Here is a 20,000-nt window from a genome sequence, read left to right as displayed (position 1 = left end):
GTGTGTGTGGTGATTATATCTTTTCGAAAAAAAAAATGATTGTGGCTTTGGAAGTCAGTGGCAGAGAATGTGCGAATTGCAATTGGGAATATTGTGAGTGTGGGGGAAATGTCGCTTGGAAAATACAGTATGACTGGGAATTCGGCGAGTGTGAACAAGATAGACGTTCCGACAGGGGAGACGGCGGCGGGAAAAGAAAAAAGAAACAACCTTTTGTATCTCTAATCCGGATCTTTCCAGCAATGGTTATTAAATTATCCCCCAATTGGTCACGCGACAAAGGCAGCTGATGAAAAAGACAATTTCTTGCTTTTAATTGGCCATTTCACGTGCTGTTTGCGCTACACCTGGGCGTCTGTAATGAGAAAGGGACATTAGCGGGAGAGGCTGGCAGACGTGACTGCAATCAGTTCCAGACGCTCTTGGCCGCGCCTATCCACTCACTCCTCTGTTATCATCTCCTCTCCTCTCCTCTCCTCGGCTCTCTCCTCACTCCTTAGTGTGTGTGTGTGTGTGTGTGTGTGTGTGTGTATGTGTGTGTGTGTGTGTGTGTGTGTGTGTGTGTGTGTGTGTGTGTGTGTGTGTGTGTGTGTGTGTGTGTGTGTGTGTGTGTGTGTGTGTGTGTGTGTGTGTGTGTGTGTGTAAACGGAGAAGAAATAAGCTATGAAATAATGCAACCGGAAAAATCACACACATCTACACTTATACAGTATATGCAATGTCTTAGACACCCACACGTATGTATATACTGTACACAACCATACGCACACATATACACACAAATCGGCACACTGTGCACACACACACACTAATGCAAATCGTTATAGAGAGAGGGAGAGAGAGGAGGCAAAGAGAACTCTTCATTTTTATCACTTTGCCCCTCTGTTATTGTTTTTCGCCCTTATTTCTCTCTCTCTCTCTCTCTCTCTCTCTCTCTCTCTCTCTCTCTCTCTCTCTCTCCGTGGCGACTAACTTTAGAAGTGCCACCAGTGGCGTTGGGGGGCTCCAAAATAGCGCCCCATTGTCCCCCCGCCGGCGGCAGGGCCTGAATAGTCGGCCTCATTGTGCGGCGATGGGAAGTCGAAACTGAACAGGGCCATAAACGCAAAGGGCCTATGGCGCGGAAGGGGTCGCGCAAAGGTGAACTTTAACTCCTAATGGCTGGCAGGGAAGGGAAGGGTAGGGTAGTCCCCCCTCTCCACACACACACACACACGTACACACACACACGTACACACACACACACACACACACACACACACACACACACACACGAGCGTGCGCGTGCACACACACACACACACACTGCACCCCTCCTCTCTCTCCCGCCGGCGTGGTGGCCCTCACAGCTCTTTGATTGCCTTCTTAACCGTCAGCTCAGCTCCGCTCTGAGGCGTCCGACTGGCTCCTCATATACAACAGAGCATGACCATTCTTTCGCCTTTTTCCTCACTCTACACTCTTCTAAAGACCCCTCCCTCCCTCTCTCCCTCCCTCCCTCCCCTCTCTCTCTCTCTCTCTCTCTCTCTTTCTCCCTCCCTCTCCCTCTCTTCCCTCATTACTTCCCTCCATCCCCCTGGCCGGCCTGGTATTGTGTAGCACTTGTCCTTTGTTCGGTGGCGCGGTGCATCTGGCCTTAGATATGGCCGTGGCAGAGGAAAAGCAAAGGCACGGCCAGAGAGGAAGCCTCAGATACTTACTTACTTACGGCCATTTCTGTTTTTTTTTATTGTTCTCTCTCTCTCTCTCTCTCTCTCTCTCTCTCTCTCTCTCTCTCTCTCTCTCTCTCTCTCTCTCTCTCTCTTTCTCTTCTCTTTCTCTCTAGTCCTTCACAAGAGAATAGCCCAGGCTGGTTTCCATAGTATACTTGTGTGTAAAGGAGCGCATGGGAGTGAGTGAGTGAGTGTGTGTGAAAAACAGGGAAAGAAAAAGAGAGAGGGAGAGAGAGAGCGAGTGAGGGAAAAATCCAAACGGCAGAGGTCAGCAGATAGACAAGAGTGACCCTGCGCTGACCTCGGCAGCGGGATGGAGAGAGCAATAAAAGGAATGCCGGGGCCCGGGCCCTCAAGACTCCCCCAGCCCCAGCACTGCAGGCTGGTGGTGATAAAACTCCAGACATTCCCTCATTTGATGGTGCACTGCCATGTCCGCAGCGTACATGCTGCATGCTCTCTCTCTCTCTCTCTCTCTCTCTCTCTCTCTCTCTCTCTCTCTCTCTCTCTCTCTCTCTCTCTCTCTCTCTCTCTCTCTCTCTCTCTCTCTCTCTCTCTCTGTCATTGTGTGTGTCTTATTTTTCTCTTTTTTGACCTGAGTAGTAGTCTCTTAAGTTGATGTTTCCCATGTCTTGACAGTGACATGGGAAAATCAGATTGGGGTGGGGGGGTTGGGGGGGTATTCCACAAATATAAAAGCTGGGGATAAGCACACACTCATTAGGAAAGCCAGCAGATGCTTCCACGGACAACTCTTTGTCTCCAGTCTCTTTTCTCTATTCTCCTCTTCTTTTTCTCCCTCTCTATCTCTCCCTGTGTCTCTTTCTTTCTCTCTCTCTCTCTCTCTCTCTCTCTCTCTCTCTCTCTCTCTCTCTCTCTCTCTCTCTCTCTCTCTCTCTCTCTCTCTCTCTCCTTGAGCCTTTTCCCCAATCCCTCCCCAAATCTTCTCCCCTCTGTCTCTCCCTCCCTCCCTCCCTTCTCTCCCTCTTTGCTTTTTTTGCCCTGAAAAGAGTAGCGTGGCTATTGTTTCCTTAAAAGTCTACTAATTCCCCCCTCAAAAGATGAAATGGAAGTGGCCAACTGGGGCAACAGCAGGAGGACATAAATCAAGTTGGGACTCCTGAGCTTGCTCTCCGTGAGGTCACCAGAGGTCGCCGGGTCACGCGGGGAGGTTTTAGGCAAAGCTGGGCCAAAAGAGGTCTTTAACCCTTTGAGCAGGGCGGATTCTCTCTTTTTTTCCACCCCAAGTCTACAATTCTAGAATTGTACCCGAACATTCTACAGCGCACACAGATCGTTGCCATAAAAATCCCTCAGAGCATTGTGACATCATAATGACAGAGATCTGAATGTTGATAATGTTCACATAATCACATATGTACTTCGCAAAAGAGGTCTTTAAGGGTGAACTGGGTGGGGTGTGTTGGGATGGGGTGGAGGAGTGAAGGGCACGGGGGTCAGGAGCTATGTATGCCAGATATGTTTTTGTCACAGTGTGTTATACACAAGCTGAACACTCCGTTTCAGTGTCTGTGTCGGTTGAAACAAACAAAAAAAGAGTTTAACACATCCTCCATAATGTCTTTTTTTTCTTTGGTGTACAGGAAGACTTTCTGATAGGAAAGAGAGAGAAAGAGAGGCTGGGAGGAAAAAGGAAAGGAACAACATAACTTGCTCTCGTTCCGTTGTGACATTTTTCTCTCCACAAACTTTTTCCCACACAAATTTCATTCCTGCGGTCGCTGCCAAGTCAAGAATCAGAACGTGAAGCAGCCCCGCAGTAAGGTGGAGCGAGGAGGAGGAGGAGAAGGAGAGCTGGGGGGGTGAAACGACATGGCAATTCTCTCATGAGCTGAGACAGTTTTAAGAAAGGAAAAAAACGCAGTAGATTCACAAAGAGTCTCTGTTTGCTTTGCTGAAACGATGTATGTTGAGGCCTTACAAGTTTGTGCAAGTCAGGAGCTTTTGTAAGTTCAGCTTATGTTGCTCTTTGCAGTTAGGAGTATGATTTCAGCGCAGGCCCTCCCTCACCCCTCCGGTCTTGACGTCTTGCAGGCGGGGGAACGTCAGTCCTTCCGTCTTCAGCTCCCCAGCTATAGCTGTCAGGCCTGATCTGCGCAGCGTAACAAGGCCATTTTGACAACACGTTTGTGGGAAAAACTTCGGCAAAAACCGCTCTAAGAAAAATCGCAGCCTTCTAGACAACAGACTTGTTGTTCCATTGCGCCAGAAGGCTCTAGTCTTACTGTTGGGTTGTTGGTTCTCGAGTGTCATGTGTGATTTGGAGGTTAACCACATGTCTCTTCTTGTGTTTTTCTTTTCTGTCTTCTACAGGTTCATTAACGCAAGACGGAGAATAGTGCAGCCCATGATTGACCAGTCCAATCGAGCAGGCAAGTCTCCCATTGTAACTGTATTCAAGTCGCACAAGCGAAAGCCCTCCTCCACAAGCCATGCACCCGGAGGTCCCCTGGCCGGTAAATACGTTGTGGTATAAGCCTGGATTACGGCTAAAAAATGATTTACCACTAAAATCCACCCAAATTAACCTCCAAACTAATCCCCTCCCCTGACTTGGGCCTTGATTGACATCAGTCATTAGAAGCTGAAAAAAAAAAAAAAAAAAACTAAAGCCATCGGAATTAAGCGTATTTACAACATAAGTACTTGAGTGATATATATCGTATCATAACTCAATGTAATTAAGTTAATCCTCTTTAGTTAGCTGTTCTTGACACCCGGGAATACAACCAGTACATACAGAGCGTAGGACTGTCTTGTATTTGCACAGGAGGAGGATGTATCTTGCTATTCCTCAATCAAACCCATTTCTTCAATCCATGTCTAATTGGCCATTCTTTCTTCTTCCTTCTTGCCTCTCTCTCTCTCTCTCTCTCTCTCTCTCTCTCTCTCTCTCTCTCTCTCTCTCTCTCTCTCTCTCTCTCTCTCTCTCTCTACTCCCCGCTGCAGTGACTCATGAACGGTCCCCCCGGTGCATGGCTTGTTGTGGACTGTAAACTTTATCACCTGTAATAGGGGTCAGGGGTCAGGCTGGCATTAGGGACTCAGTAAAGTTCAAACGCATTCACTGGGGTTGAGCTGTTTTTGCTTGAATAACCCCCCCCCCAAAACACCATATATATCTGCAGTAAGTGGATTTCTATGGGTAGACTAGGTGGGGAGCGGGTGTTTGGGGTGGTGCTTGGGGTTGGGTTTTGGGAGGGGTGGTGTTGTAGAGGTACGTTTTGCCCCTTCCTAACTAGAGTGGAGTAGTGTTTTGTCCGCTCTTACTACAGTTGGAATTAAACCCCAACGACCTGAAACCATTAATCCAACTAAGGCAGCATGGGTGAAGTCATATCCATTTGGTTTACGAATGTGGGGGTCATTGTTTAGATTTTGCCCCTCTTCTCTCTCTCTCTCTCTCTCTCTCTCTCTCTCTCTCTCTCTCTCTCTCTCTCTCTCTCTCTCTCTCTCTCTCTCTCTCACACACACACACACACACACACACAACACAACACAACACAACACACACACACACACACACACACACACACACACACACACACACACACACACACACTCGCTCACTTGCTCATACACACACACTCGCTCACTCCCCCATCTTCTGCCCACGCTCTTTCCATGTTCTCTCTCCCTCTCTCTCTCTCTCTCTCTCTCTCTCTCTCTCTCTCTCTCTCTCTCTCTCTCTCTCTCTCTCTCTCTCTCTCTCTCTCTCTCTCCTGCTGGAGGATGATGTTTCCTGGGCTGGTATCATCATGACCAGACTACAGACTAAAGGCCGGTCAGCCAGCCAGCCAGCCAGCCAGACACACAGGGGTGGGCGGGCGAGCGGGTTGGGTGGCTTCAGACGGCGTACATTAACAGATGATGTAGCTTCAGCCATGGAAACTTAATTAAAAGCACTAATTGACCACTGTCCCGTGCCCTCTCCACTCCACTCCACTCCGCTCCACCCCACCCTCCCCTCTCTCCCTCTCTTGCTCTCTCTCTCTCCCATCCTTCTCCAGTAAGTCAAGGCGCTCCTTACAACCCAGATGGTCAGCCCATGGGTGGGTTTGTCATGGACGGACAGCAGCACATGGGAATCAGACCACCTGGTAAGACTTTGGCGTGGCTCCCCGTTCACCCCCACCCCCCACAACCCCCACAACTTCTCTCACTCATCCTCCCTCCCCTCCACTCCTCCCTCCCTCCCTCCCTCCCTCTGTCTACCCCTACAAACCTCCACCTTCCCACAAGCCTCTGCTCTTTCTCTCACATGCAGACACACACAGAGACACTCAGACACACAGAGACAGACACTCTCACACACAGAGACACTCCCACACACAGTCACTCTCTCGCTCTCTCTCTCTCTTGCTCGCTCTCACACACACACACACACACACACACACACACACACACACACACACACACACACACACACACACACACACACACACACACACACACACACACACACACACACACACACACACACACAGAGCCACCTACAGGGGAGGGCCCCCTGCCATGCCCTGCTGGCCGACTGGCACAGGTGTAGGCCATCACATCACACCCCCTTTGGCCTCTCCGACTCCTGTTTCCTCTCATCTCTCCCTCTCTCTTCCTCTCTTTCTCCTTCTCTTTCTCCTTCTCTCACTCTCTCACGCTCTTTCTTTCCCTCCTTCTGCTTTTCTCTCGCTCTTTCTTCTTTCTCTCCCTCTCTGTTTCGTTTCCTCTCTGACTTCTCCCTCACTCTCTTGCGGTTGTTCTCTCCTGTTTCCTTCCCTCTTTCTCCCACCTCTCTCTCTCTCTCTCTCTCTCTCTCTCTCTCTCTCTCTCTCTCTCTCTCTCTCTATTCTGTGCCAGCCCTTATCTCAGCCCTGCCCAGGTCACCCTGACAGCATCACACACCTTTTTAATCTTTTGGCTACTTGGTCACTGTCTAATAACACTAAACAGATACTTCCACACAAACTGTAGACCAGACCCGATTTTGCATTATGGTTTTTGGTGTTAAAAATGGTGTCATTTTTTTTTTTATTCTAATGTTATTAATACCATGCTTCACTCTTCATCCTGCACTCTTTTCATGAATGTGGGACAAATACTTTTGATTCTTGACCGTCTCTCTGGTCCTTTTGTAAAAAAAAATAAAAAAAAATACATGTGATTATTTATTTTAGTTTATTATTATTTTTTTTTTTTTAATCTTTTTATTTCCCTCTCTCATCTTCTGGTGTTCCTCTTTTCCCCTCTTGTCTTCCTGTCTAGGGCCCATGGGTGGCATGGGAATGAACATGGGCATGGAGGGACAGTGGCACTACATGTAACCTTCTTCTAAGTTAACCAATCGCAAAGCAAAAGGGGGAAGTAAGTAAACACACTCCTGACAAACTTACCAAGAAATATAGGAGCTTGAAAACTGGGTTGACTCACTCACTCACTCATTCATGCTCACTCACACAACCGGTCCCGCTCCTGTACCTACTAAACAGGGTTCACACATTTCCTGTGCTTTGTTTTCAGTGTTTGCATTTTCCTTCCTCCGTATTTGTTGATGTTTAAAGGGATTAAGAGTTGTTTTTTTGGAATTTACCTTATAATATATCGGGTGTATTGGGCTCTGTGGTGCTACAGCCTCTGCCGTTGCTGCTTAAGCCATGCTAAGTTTTCTTTGGCTAACGTTTGCATCTAAACCCACAACCATCCCTCCCCCTGTCCCCACCTGTTATTCTTTCTTTCTTTTAGCATTGTTGCTCTTTGATGATAAGGTGCCCCCTGTGTTTATGTGACTGTGTCCTAGCCCCTCTACTCTGGCACATTTTACAAGCCAGCCAACTCAAACACTGCAGACACCACACACTAACATGAGAGAGAACGAGAGGGAGAGAGAGAGAGAGAGAGAGAGAGAGAGAGAGAGAGAGAGAGAGAGAGAGAGAAGGGAAAACATGGAAGGAGTGTGGGCAGAAGATGGGGAAAAGAGCAAGTGAGCGAGTGTGTGTTAGAGAGAGAGAGAGAGAGAGAGCAAGAGAGGAAAAGAGAGAGAAGTGGAGGGGGTTACTGAGACTGGGGTTTGGGCATGCAAAGGGGTGGGTTACCAGGGTGGGTGTTACCATAGCAACAGACTGATTGGCAAAATGTAAGCAGTCTGCAGCCGTGCAGGCAGGCAGGCAGGCAGGCAGAGGAGAGTGCATGTCCCCAAAGTGCCATAAATCTGCCTTACCACAGTTGAAGCATGAGTTACATTGATGCAGTAACCTGACTGCGCGCCAGTACCAAAACACTACGCCACACCACACACACACACACACGCACGCACACACACTGTAAGGTATCTGCGGACAAACGCCCTCAGCATCACGTTGATATTTACTTTATGTGTATCGGTTGGTTAGCTGTTGTCTTTTTGTCTCTCCCTTGTCGTAATGGAATTGCGTACAGTATAGTGAAGGAAAAGTAGGAAATACGTACACGTCTGGAAATGGGAGAGGTGTGTGCTCAGCAGTGCTATGGAGCTTAGCTCAGCCTAATTGACTATATCCAAATTAAATATGCCGTCAGAGGCGGCGTGACAAATGGATTTGACTTGTTCGGTATACAAAAATAGAGATCATTAGCGCTGAGGGCCATGTGCTTGCCTGGATAGCTGCACATATTCATACTACACAGGGTCAGATGACCAGGCATTCATGCTCTTGTGTGTTGTGTGTGTGTGTGTGTGTGTGTGTGTGTGTGTGTGTGTGTGTGTGTGTGTGTGTGTGTGTGTGTGTGTGTGTGTGTGTGTGTGTGTGTGTGTGTGTGTGTGTGTGTGTGTGTGTGTGTGTGTGTGTGTGTGTTTCTTTCTCTCTCTCTCTCTTTCTCTCTCACACACACACATACACACACACACACATGCACAATATCTTTCTCTGTTTCTCTGTCTGTCATAGGCTACTATATTTCTCCGTCCGCTTACACATGCATTGTTAACACACAAAGTCTCTGACGCCCCCACACACGCACGCGCACACACACACACACACACACACACACACACACACACACACACACACACACACACACACACACACACAGATCAACACATCCACAATGCACTGCTGAGGCATTTGGTGCCATGTCTAAGACATCTTTCTTCTCTTTCTTCTCTTCAAGCTCCCCTCTCCCTTTCTCCTTCTCCTCTCCTCATAGCGTCTCCAAGTGTTTTGTTTGTAGGAGTGTCTGCCTCAGTGTGTTTGTGTGTGTGTGTGTGTGGGTGTCTGTGTGTCTGTGTGTGAGTGCCTCAACACGGAGAGTGATTCCCTGTGTCCAAGCGTCCTCGTTCCAGCAGCTGCCATGGCTCCCAGTAGACTAGGCAGAAACCTGCTTTAAGCAGACTCAATTTGCTTGCTGAATTCCGTAATTGGGCCGCGTGTGGAATCCTAGATGAGATGGGTACAGGGGGAAAAGGGGAGAGAGAGAGAGAGAGAGAGAGAGAGAGAGAGAGAGAGAGAGAGAGAGAGAGAGAGAGAGAGAGAGAGAGATGGAGAGATGGAGAGAGAGAGAGGTGGAGAGGGGGGTAGAAAGGGTTTGACAGAGACATGAGAGTGAGGGGGATGGAGGGAGAGAGAGAGCGATAGAGTGTGACAGAGAGAGAGAGGTGTAGCAGGAAAGAATGAAGTAGAGGGTAACAGAGATGGCGAGAGAGAGAGAGAGAGAGAGAGAGAGAGAGAGAGAGAGAGAGAGAGAGAGAGAGAGAGAGGCGGAGGAGATGAGACAGGGAGGGTGACAGAAATGGAGAGAGAGAGATAGAGAGAGAGGGAGGAGGAGAGGTAGAGTGTGACAGAAATATGTTGCAGGCTGGCTGAATGCTCAGCCTTTATGACTTCATCGCTTGGATTTGCTGGCTTGTCTAATTTAAATATTGTTACTTTAGTTTCTAGGTCAATTAAATGTAAGCGATGTGTTATATTCTTCATGACCAATTAAATTAATAGGTTATTACAAAAAACGTTATCTTATTTGATTAAGAGAGCAAGGGTTCATTATATTTTATAAGCAATTTTCATTAGTTGGGATCTTTTTTTCCTTCCTTAAGGCTAGATTGAGCGAGTTATTTTTCCTGGGAAGCCCCAAGACCTGAATTGGAAGGTGTTCCTCTCTGTAACACTGCAACATTACTTAAAAACCAAAGCCAATTAAATGGACTTAATTAGAGCGCTGCGCTCTCCACCCATGACGATTATAGAGCTTATGGCTTTCGGAAACAATACACCTGTCAGTACAGATAACACCGAACAACTCATGCAGAAGACGGTAGAGCCTTTGATAGCTGACTGGAAGTACTGTTTCTTCAGGAATTTTTGCCCTCCTTTCTCGTCTCGTCTATTCTTTTTGCTCCTTCAACAAAATTAGCCAAGGGTGGCCGAAAATTGCAATTTAATTTTTTTTCCGCCCTCGCAGACAATGGACATCTCAGCACGAGCATTAATTACAGCCAAATAGGTGGCATGACCCCCACTCCCGGCCCTCCCAACCCCAGTGCCACCCCCTCCGCCCACCCCCTACCCAAAAAACTCTGACCCCCGCACCCCCTTATTTCCACTTGTGGTGCCTCGCCAATTTCTGCTTACTGCTGCTAGGCTTAGCTGCTCTCCCCCGCTAGCCCTATGCAGTCCAATCCCCTGCTGGAGTTCGCCTTTGTCTGCGAATTCATTCCTCCCAATTATTAGGCGCAAGTTTGTTAACCTTTTGGTGGGTCAACATCTCTTCCCCCTTTTAGGAGGTTGGATGGGGTGCAGAGAGAGAGAGGGGGAAGGTGAACTTTTTACTTTTAAGTAACAGGAAAAAAACAAGGCCCACGGGGGTTTAGTGTGCATATTGTCTGTGCAAATATCCCGTTGATTTGCTGCCTGTGTACTACTGGGAATGAACAAGCAGTGGAACTCAATGTATTGACTGGCTTATTAAGGGAAAAAAACGTATTAGCACTCGTGTGCCTTTTCAACCACGCACTCTGTTTTCCCCCTTCTCTCTCTCTCTCTCTCTCTCTCTCTCTCTCTGTCTCTCTCTGTCTCTCTCTGTCTCCTCTTCTCCCCTGATACAATTGACGTTTCATCTGCACAGCTTTCGTTAACAATGTGTTCAAGGATTGAAATCAGGGGAAGATTGAAAAATCGAAAGACACACAATGGGTTTACCTCGGCACCGTTGCTCCGTGCGACAACGAGAATCACATGTTCATTTGTGGAACAGTCGGTAAACAACAGCAGTTAATGAAATTGTTAATGAGCACCAAATATCTCTTTCCTCTTCCCTTCATCCCTCTCTCTTTCTCTCTTTCCTTCCTCGCGCTCTGTGTGTCGCACATACATTCATTTGTGCTTTGCCTGATTTGCTGTTCATTAATAATGGTGGCGCGTTTTTCTTTTTCTTTCTCTTCACCCCCTTCACCCGTACGCTATTGTTGGAATGTATCGAGTCAGAGGTGACTGACCACAGGTGATGGCCTCGGAGACTGGGCATCCATTTTTTTGCTGTAATTAGGACACGGTAGCTTCCTGTCTGACACAGTTTACGTCGTGTTTTAGTTCGTTCAAAGTCTTCCCTGATAATGATAGGACAGGATTGATGGATAAATACCTCATTCGCCCCTGGTGCTTTAAGTTAAACTCATTGCGAAAGTAATTTTAAGAGTTTCATTGTTTCGTGAGATGAAGCGGTAAGATGATTAAAAAATATATAGGTCATATCCATGTATGTTTTTTATGCCTTGGCTACATACCCCTGAGCCAAGTTAAATATAGCTTTCTTAAGTTGTTAAGGTTTTTGCATTGTATTTATTGTCTCGCGTCGCATAGCATGACTGAACAGCTGAGGTATTGTTTCCAAAAGAACCAAGGCTAGAAAATACCCTTTCCTAATATGGACACGAGAAGAGGCAAAGACATTCAACTCAGAAAATTCCTTTGCCTTTCAATGTGGTGTTGACTCACGTACAGCACAATGCAGTTAGCCTTTAGTAAGGGACTGTTCATTGCAGATTAGCAGGGAATTGTCTCAGTTGAACTCACATGCATTTTGCATTTTGGCATTCATTACGTCACCGTGCTGCAGCAAAAACTAACATAATTAAAGTTGTTCAGGAAAGAAAACAAACAACGGTGCGGTGCACTGACTTTAAAAATGGAATATGTGTACACACACACTCACACACTCTCTCTCTCTCTCTCTCTCTCTCTCTCTCTCTCTCTCTCTCTCTCTCTCACACACACACACACACACACACACACACACACACACACACACACACACACACACACACACACACACACACACACACACACACACGCGCGCACACACACACACACACACACACACACACACACACACTCTCACACACACACACACTAAAGAGAGAGAGAGAGAGAGAGAGAGAGAGAGAGAGAGAGAGAGAGAGAGAGAGAGAGCCAGAGCACGACCTCACTGAAGGGCAGGCTTCTGGTTGGATTGGATCTTTAGGTTATGGCCCATCTGAGGGCCCTGATGGATCGTCCGTAGAGCACGCCTGGCTGTCTCCTGTGAGAGAGACAGAGCAGAGTGCCTTGTTCCAGGCAGGCAGGCAGGCAGGCAGGCAGGCAGGCAGGCAGGCAGGCAGGCAGGCAAGAGGGGGGGCTCCCCAGGGACACTCGCTGGAGCCATGTGCTCAACATGCGCTCCAGTCATCGCTGGCACTTATTCATTAAGGCCAGGACAGCCTTTTGCTGTTCAGGAAGGTTTATATACAGTACATTGATATGGTATACAGATTTTGTAATGTCACCAACCACCACCCAATGTCTTATTGTGGTTTCAAAGCTGACTGGTTAACTACTCTCCGTCTCTTTGTAGCCAATGTGTCCCTTTGTGTATGTTTTCCAGGTCGATTTAACTGCTAAATGTAATGCAGTGTATTTAACTATGGTAACTGATATAATCTTAGCATATAAGTGTCTGCTAAATGTATTGTAATAATAATGTACATAATAATGTACATTATGTATAATAATATGTATAATAACATTATAATGTAATATTTACGCTGTGTGTGTGTTTGTGTTCTCCTTCTTCCTCCTCCAGGACTACACGGCATGCTTGGGGACTACCTGCCTCACGGCGGCCCAGTGGGTGTGGGCATGGGCATGGGCATGGTGCAGCCCAGCTACAGCAGCGGCCCCCAGCTGCCCCCACACTCTGCCCAGCTGCGCCACCACGGCCCTCCTATGCACTCCTACATTCCTGGACCCCCCCACCACAACCACCACCATCCCTACCACCACCACCACCACCCAGCGATGTTGATGCACGGAGGACCCCCGCAACCACCGCAACAGCTACACCAACTAACACCAACACCACCACCACCACCGCCGCCGCCGCCCCGACAGCACCCTACGCCCAACGTCATGCCTATGTCTGCAGCACCCAGCCCCCCCGCCATGCCCCACCACCACCACCACCCTGGCGACCCTACTACCACCATGGGGGCACCGGTCATGGACATCCATGCCCACTAGTCTTTTAAAGGGGATTCTTTTAAGAAAAAAATAATATGACAACGAAAACTAAATTTGCGATTGAGAGAAGATAAACTGTGATGCATTTTGGTGTGCCCCCACCCCCCTTCTTCTTCTTGAGCCCCTATGACACCCCAAACTCTCACTCCCATACCCCCCATTTGGGCAAATGTGCCCCAGCCCAGCCCAGCCCAGCCCAACCACCCGCCCTTTCCCCCATTACATATTGACTTTGTGCAGAGTTTGAAGATGTCTTCTCTTGGCAAGAGATTTGGACCGAGAACGAGGCCAATGTCTGCACTCCTTGGGACACTTATAAATACAAGGTGCCCTTTGCTAAGGTTCAAACTGAACGCGAAACCAGAGAGAAAGAAAGACAGAAAAAGAGAGATAGAGAGAGAGAGAGAGGAAAAAAAGATTGAAATTATGACTATATCAACTCCTGAGAGGGAGGGAGGAGGACATATTGTATACTGTTGTAAAATTGCTTTGGACTCTCACGAGAACTGAGAACTGGGAATTAAGTATTGTAAATGCTATCGTATTGTTCTGCATATTATGTTGTTTCTAATAGATTTTTTAAAAAAGGATGTGAACTTTTTTTTCTTTCCACACTATGTGTGTGCCATCTCCATAAAACTCGAACCTCCTCTCTTCATCACCTTGCATTTAAAAAAAAAGAAAGAAAAAGAAACGTATGTGAATAAATCATTGAAAACTTCATTGAAGATCATTTGGCAGGCCTTTCTTTAAAACGTTTTGTTTTGTTTTGTTTTGTTTTGTTTTGGGGGGGGAGGGACTGTTTTATTTAGATGCCTGGGTAAACCCTACAAAAGCTGTCGGGGTCACCTCCTCTGTATGACGACTGAATGCTCAGGATTTCTTCAATGTGTTCTGTCTCTGTTGTCACAGGACCTCTATTTTGCAAAACTAACTCATGTGTTTGTCCATGGAATTGGCCTTACCAGGTGCTCAATGGGAGCGGTTGATGGAACTATATACACGTGAGAAGCATAACAATGCAAAAAAAAAGTGTCTGTGTGATCGAGAGAGTTGGAGGGAGAGAGATAAGGAGAGAATGGGAGAGATTGGGAGAGGATGATACGGTGTGTGTGTGTGTGTGTGTACGTATGTGTGCGTGTGTGTGTTTCTCTGTGTCTTTTTAAGTGGATATCCAATCATCGTAACAGCTATTCATAAACATGGGAGTAGCTGGAACAACTGCCACCAACTCGTACGGAACATGAGCTGATCTCTCTTCTGTTTGTATGACATCAATCATACAGTACATGCTCTCTTTCCCAGTGACTCCACCATGGAAACTTTATGTGTACATTGTAAATGAATAAATTTTGTGTATAAAAAGAGTGAAAACAAACACAAGGTGTAATGTCACTAGTTGTTTTATTTCACTTGTCCACTCCTTCTGCAAACATAACTCTACGTTTGAGGTCAGGCGTGTCATGTAGTAACACACACGCACGCACACACACACACACACTCACACACACACACACTCACACACACACGGTGGGATACACATAATTTAACTACATAAATCAATACAACAATATTGAAAAATAGTCATCTACATAATTTAATAAATATAGACTTCAGTGAGAATTCCACGTTTTCATTGCACTACTACTACTACAGTACTACACATTTGACTAGGCCTACTACACAGTTATGAAGCCATGCTGAAGGGTGTGGAGGGTACAAACTGACTTTGGCGAATGAACTGACGCAGTGAGTGTCGTGCTTTCTACGATTTCCACATCAAAATATGAGTTTCAAATGCTGTACAAAGCAGCCAGAGGCAGCAGCAGCAGCAAAGAGGTAAGCTATCCTGAAAGGAGGGGGAGTATGTGAATCCCTGCGGAGTCCCAAGAACTTGTGAGGGGACGTGTTCAGCAAGGCCAGTGTTATCATAGCCGAGTAGGTTTCAGCGTAAAGCAATTTATATCGACGTGGAAATGACTGACCCCTCTCCAGAATCGAGTTTATATGGGATTGCAGTCCAACAGGTTCTGCCTGACGTATGTTAAGAGCTGCGAGCAGCAGAGCAAACTGTACTCTCTCCTTCCCCCATCGTCTTCTGAGGAGAGAAGGACTAAAGCGCAACAAATGCGCGCATTGTGTTAGCATTCCTACGCACAAATGGCGAAGTGAGGCGAGATGAGGACCATGAGAGGTGGGGGGACTGACGGATTAAAAAAACACAGAAGTGCCCCTCGTTTAGCATTAAAATTCATTTAGATAAAATTGCCACAAACGTTTAAATGGGAAGATTAGTTCCCCCTCATGCCTTATTGCACACAGTCAATGGCTCCGAAAAGAACGCCTGCTAGTAGCCAATGTCCTCCCAAGTCTCCTGGATACACTGGCTCTGAGGAGTGAAGGCGAAAGTTAACTTGAAACGTGATCTAACCTGCAGGGCTTTTTCAGTAGGATTCTTTTTGAAAAGAGACGCGCCGTTTTCTTGGACTTCAAGAAAACAGCAACACTAAAGAGTCTGTTGGCGTTTGGACAACGCGCACATATAAATCCATAGCCTCCCTTTCAACGTGTCTCAAGCGTAGCTCTTTTTCAAAGTCTATTTGTCGTTTTATTACCATTGCTCTGCTGACTGCTATTTACACTAAAGCAACGCCATTCTCAAAACCTTGGCGACATTTTAATTGCGCCGCTTCTTTCCACGGCTGAGTGCTCGAAGCTGCACGGATTGGAATTCCTGTGCTTCTCGCCATTCGGAGCTCTGGAGACGGGCGGAGATAAATCCCATGTTTGACTGCCATCTTTAGGGGATGTGGAAAACTGTCCGATAGGGAACATATTTGAATGCGATACATGTGCACTGATTCACCACTGAAACGTCAAGGCACAGACCATAGGAAATACACGTATCCTACTGTATCTGGACCACAAATAAGTTAAGTCAGAAATACTATTGTAAACTACACTATATGGATTTTTTCCACAATACAGCACGTTCATCTAAATGTGATGCAATCACCAGTCAAGGTAATATTCCATCTACTAGAAACTCGAGTTGAATGCGTTTAATATTAAACAGGTTAGGCTATTTGAATAGCAGAGATTTCAGTTAGGCCATGCACAGTCCGGTAAAGTTATATTTATTCCATTGGATACTTAATAACGCACAACGCGTGTGTAACCTCTCTCCATGCAGACCTTGTTTTAAACAAAATTGTTTAAAACAAAATATTGTTTGCCACTTATAACCTACCATCTAACATGTTCTATTGATGGATAAACCACCTCTCGTCTTTACAATGCAGGACTATGCCTCAGCCTCATATCACATCACAGCTATTTCTGTTTTGATATCATATTTATAGGTTACGCATACCGTCCTGTCATCAAAGGATATACATGGTAACGCTGCAAACTAGTGTTGGTCAGAATCATGACAGCTATGAATTAAGAACTAATTCGTAGAACAGCCTTTCCAAAGTAGCCAGTTCACACACTGCATACAGCTCCCTGTTCATTCCCTACAGGTTTTGTGGGTTCGCCAAGACCTCATTGGAAGTCACTGAAAGTTGCCTAGTGATATTCTGATTGTTGTGATGCCATTTCGTTGCTCCCCACCCCATCGACTCACCTTGCCATGCATGCCGGAAGAAATCATGACACTTTCATACTGGCTATCCTACATTCACGCTATGATCCCACTATCCACAAAATGTTCTGTGAGAAAACAGGTGCTGGGTAAAGTTTGGAAGACGGGGCTAGTATCATAGGCTTCTATCTGTTGCTCTGTCGTTGCTGTATTTTCGTTCTTTCTTTCTTTCTTTCTTTCTTTCTTTCTTTCTTTCTTTCTTTCTTTCTTTCTTTTATTTTCAAAACAACACGTAAGCCTACGCCAAGTGCCACTGGCCGCAGATAGGCTACTTGGATACAGATAGGCCTATGTCTCCGCAATAAATAAGGAGTTTAGCAAATAGGCCTATTACCTAAAGTTATTTCTTTAATCTATTTGCCATATAGTTTAAAATTAGCTATTATACAGCTAACTAAACAACAGCATTTCTATTTTTTTTCTGTTAGTATTAGCTTATTCATTGAAATGCACCGGGCATGGTGCACTGTTATCCGTGATATAGAGTTGGAGTGAGATATGGAGAAGAGCACTCTGTTCAACTGTAAGATCCGAAATGGCACAGAGGAATTGCTCATTTTGTAACCTCAGACAGCCAGCCGGCAGGAGTTTGATTAAGTAATAGGCTACCCTTATTTTGCTAACATCTATACCAACCGACGAGCTGCATCGCGCCGTTTTGAAAGTGTATTATCTCGGAGCAGACTGTAGCAACATTTTGAAGTGTTCAAATGCGCGCGTCCACACACACACACACACACACACACACACACACACACACACACACACACACACACACACACACACACACACACACACACACACACACACACACACACTGGATCCGGACTGCTAAACAGGCATATTATATAGGACACACACATGCGTATCACGGGCAATCACCACCTAGCCATCGTGGCAGCAGGGGATGAAACAAAACAAGAGCTAAAGCAAAGCAAAGCAAAAAGCCAAGCAAGAGAAAGGGGAGGATGAGGACTGTTAAGCTCTGCATTAGGGCCATTTTGGATGTCATCTATTTCCTTGGCGACTACAGGCAGCCCCTTAAAGCCCCTGGGCTCTGGGATTGTTGGAGAGAAGCTGCGCGCTATTTTCTGCGCCATCATTTATCACTGTCACCACGTAATGATTCCCCTCGCAGCTCCTTATTGATGTTTGTAATTGCATTATCTCATAAGGGAGGTGATCAATGGAACTGGGCCGTGCATGCCGGGGTCAGGAGATGCTGGATGGCTGTTTGTCCATTTAATACAAGTCTCATTTCCATATGGAGGTGTGAGAGAGAGCTACCTCTGCTGCGCGGTGAAGGGTCTTTTACGGGTACAACCCTAAAATATAGAATGTAGGCCTGTGTGTGTGTGTGTGTGTGTGTGTGTGTGTGTGTGTGTGTGTGTGTGTGTGTGTGTGTGTGTGTGTGTGTGTGTGTGTGTGTGTGTGAGAGAGAGAGAGAGAGAGAGAGAGAGAGAGAGAGAGAGAGAGAGAGAGAGAGAGAGAGAGAAAGAGAAAGAAATTAATGATCTTTGTGGATTTTTACCACGTTGTTTTATTACTGGGGAAATTACGCACTATTGTTACCCAACACATACGAATGGAAAAAACGGTATATTAGTAATTTACCCTGGGGCAGCAAACACAAATAGCATGACCTAAGAGAAAACTATTTTACACGTGGTTTGTACCTGTTGTCAAGCATTGGATTTTTTTGTGCTTGGATGCGTATCAAATATGCCAAGAAACTTAATCTAAGATTTCAACTAGCTTCTAGCTTACAATGCGCCTACCAGTTTCCTTGATTTGATCTGGGGAAAATTAAGCAATTATATCGTATTTCACATGTCAGACATATCGAGATTGGTAAAGGTCGCCTGTCACCAAATGCGCACGCAGCTCTCAAATTGAGGCGACACACACACACACACACACACACACACACACACACACACACACACACACACACACACACACACACACACACACACACACACACAGAGAGAGAGAGATAGATAGATAGATAGATAGATAGATAGATAGATAGATAGATAGATAGATAGATAGATAGATAGATATATAGATAGATAGATAGGAAGAAAGAAAGAAAGAACATGTTTACATTAGCTATAATATTTAGCTATATATTTAGCTAACTTCACCATGTGGAGTTCCAGCGTTGGAAGCTGCTGATAAAGTAGGATGCTTTGTCGATTTAGTACAATGTTCATTCTGTGAACTAGGCGTTTTTTTCAACTCGTGAAGTCTGTAGTCAAACGAGTGGTGACATGCGTACCAGTCAGTTCCTGGAGCCAAGGGGAGACACGTACAGAGTTAGCAGTCTTTTAAAACCACGACCTCTTTAGGAGGCCCTTCTTTATTCACGGGGGTTATGTTATAACATGCTGAGCACAATGACGAAGCGTTACTGTTTTTTTATTATTTTATCAAAATGTTTTTTTCCTTCAATATTAAACCTTTACATACACACATAGTGGCCACATGGTGCACAGCAAGGTAACAGAATTTATGTTCAGAAGCTTATTGGAGAATGTTGCAACGTTGCAAGATTTGCCTTCTTTGCGAGCGACCTATCTGTCAGTACTTGACAGCATTTCCATCTCTCTCTCTCTCTCTCTCTCTCTCTCTCTCTCTCTCTCTCTCTCTCTCTCTCTCTCTCTCTCTCTCTCTCTCTCTCTCTCTCTCTCTCCACTCAAGGTCACCTTAGTAGCGGCTCACCAAGGACAGCAGGAGCCGGCGAGGCAGCCTCGGATGTCAGCCCAGGGTGCGCCAGCCCGGCTCCCTTGCTCACCTGGTGAGATCCGATCCAATAATAGGCACCGTGTTAGCCTTTAATGAGCGGGCCCAGGGAGAGCGCCCCGACCCCCACCTGCTCGCTGTGATAATACTGAACAGCCCCGTTGAATGCCAAAACGCACTCAGCAGCATCTCCCTGTCCCCTCTCTCCTCTTATGAAGGATTGCGTTTCGCGAGTACAATAACCACTTATGTTCACCGGCCGCTTTGATCCTGACAGTGAACTATGATGCAACTGTTGTCGCAGGAGAAACTCAACCGCAGCTCTCTGTGCGCGCATACACTGGCCCTTAGACTGCT

The 20,000-nt window shown here is 46.3% G+C and overlaps 2 protein-coding genes across 2 annotated transcripts in view; both read left to right on the top strand.

Moving 5' to 3' along the window:
* meis1b (Meis homeobox 1 b) overlaps positions 1–13,268 on the top strand; it is a 120,657-nt gene extending 107,389 nt beyond the window's left edge. Inside the window, exons 10-13 of the mRNA XM_063192831.1 lie at positions 4,047–4,105; positions 5,744–5,833; positions 6,993–7,091; positions 12,816–13,268. Coding sequence (XP_063048901.1) covers positions 4,047–4,105; positions 5,744–5,833; positions 6,993–7,051 — 208 coding nt within the window. The 3' untranslated portion in view covers positions 7,052–7,091; positions 12,816–13,268. The remainder of the gene's footprint in view (positions 1–4,046; positions 4,106–5,743; positions 5,834–6,992; positions 7,092–12,815) is intronic.
* Positions 12,827–13,252, top strand: LOC134442873 (uncharacterized histidine-rich protein DDB_G0274557-like). Its single transcript, XM_063192832.1, has one exon. The coding sequence runs from the start codon at positions 12,827–12,829 to the stop codon at positions 13,250–13,252; it is 426 nt and encodes a 141-aa protein (XP_063048902.1).
* Positions 13,269–20,000: the final 6,732 nt, after the last annotated feature.

This window comes from Engraulis encrasicolus, unplaced genomic scaffold (assembly GCF_034702125.1).
Source record: "Engraulis encrasicolus isolate BLACKSEA-1 unplaced genomic scaffold, IST_EnEncr_1.0 scaffold_25_np1212, whole genome shotgun sequence".
NCBI classification, from domain to species: domain Eukaryota; kingdom Metazoa; phylum Chordata; class Actinopteri; order Clupeiformes; family Engraulidae; genus Engraulis; species Engraulis encrasicolus.
This window is presented reverse-complemented; position numbering and strand designations above follow the sequence as displayed.

What these genes read in the sequence shown, in the direction of transcription:
- LOC134442873 (XM_063192832.1), top strand. Translation starts at nt 12,827, where the DNA reads ATGCTTGGGGACTACCTGCCTCACGGCGGCCCAGTGGGTGTGGGCATG.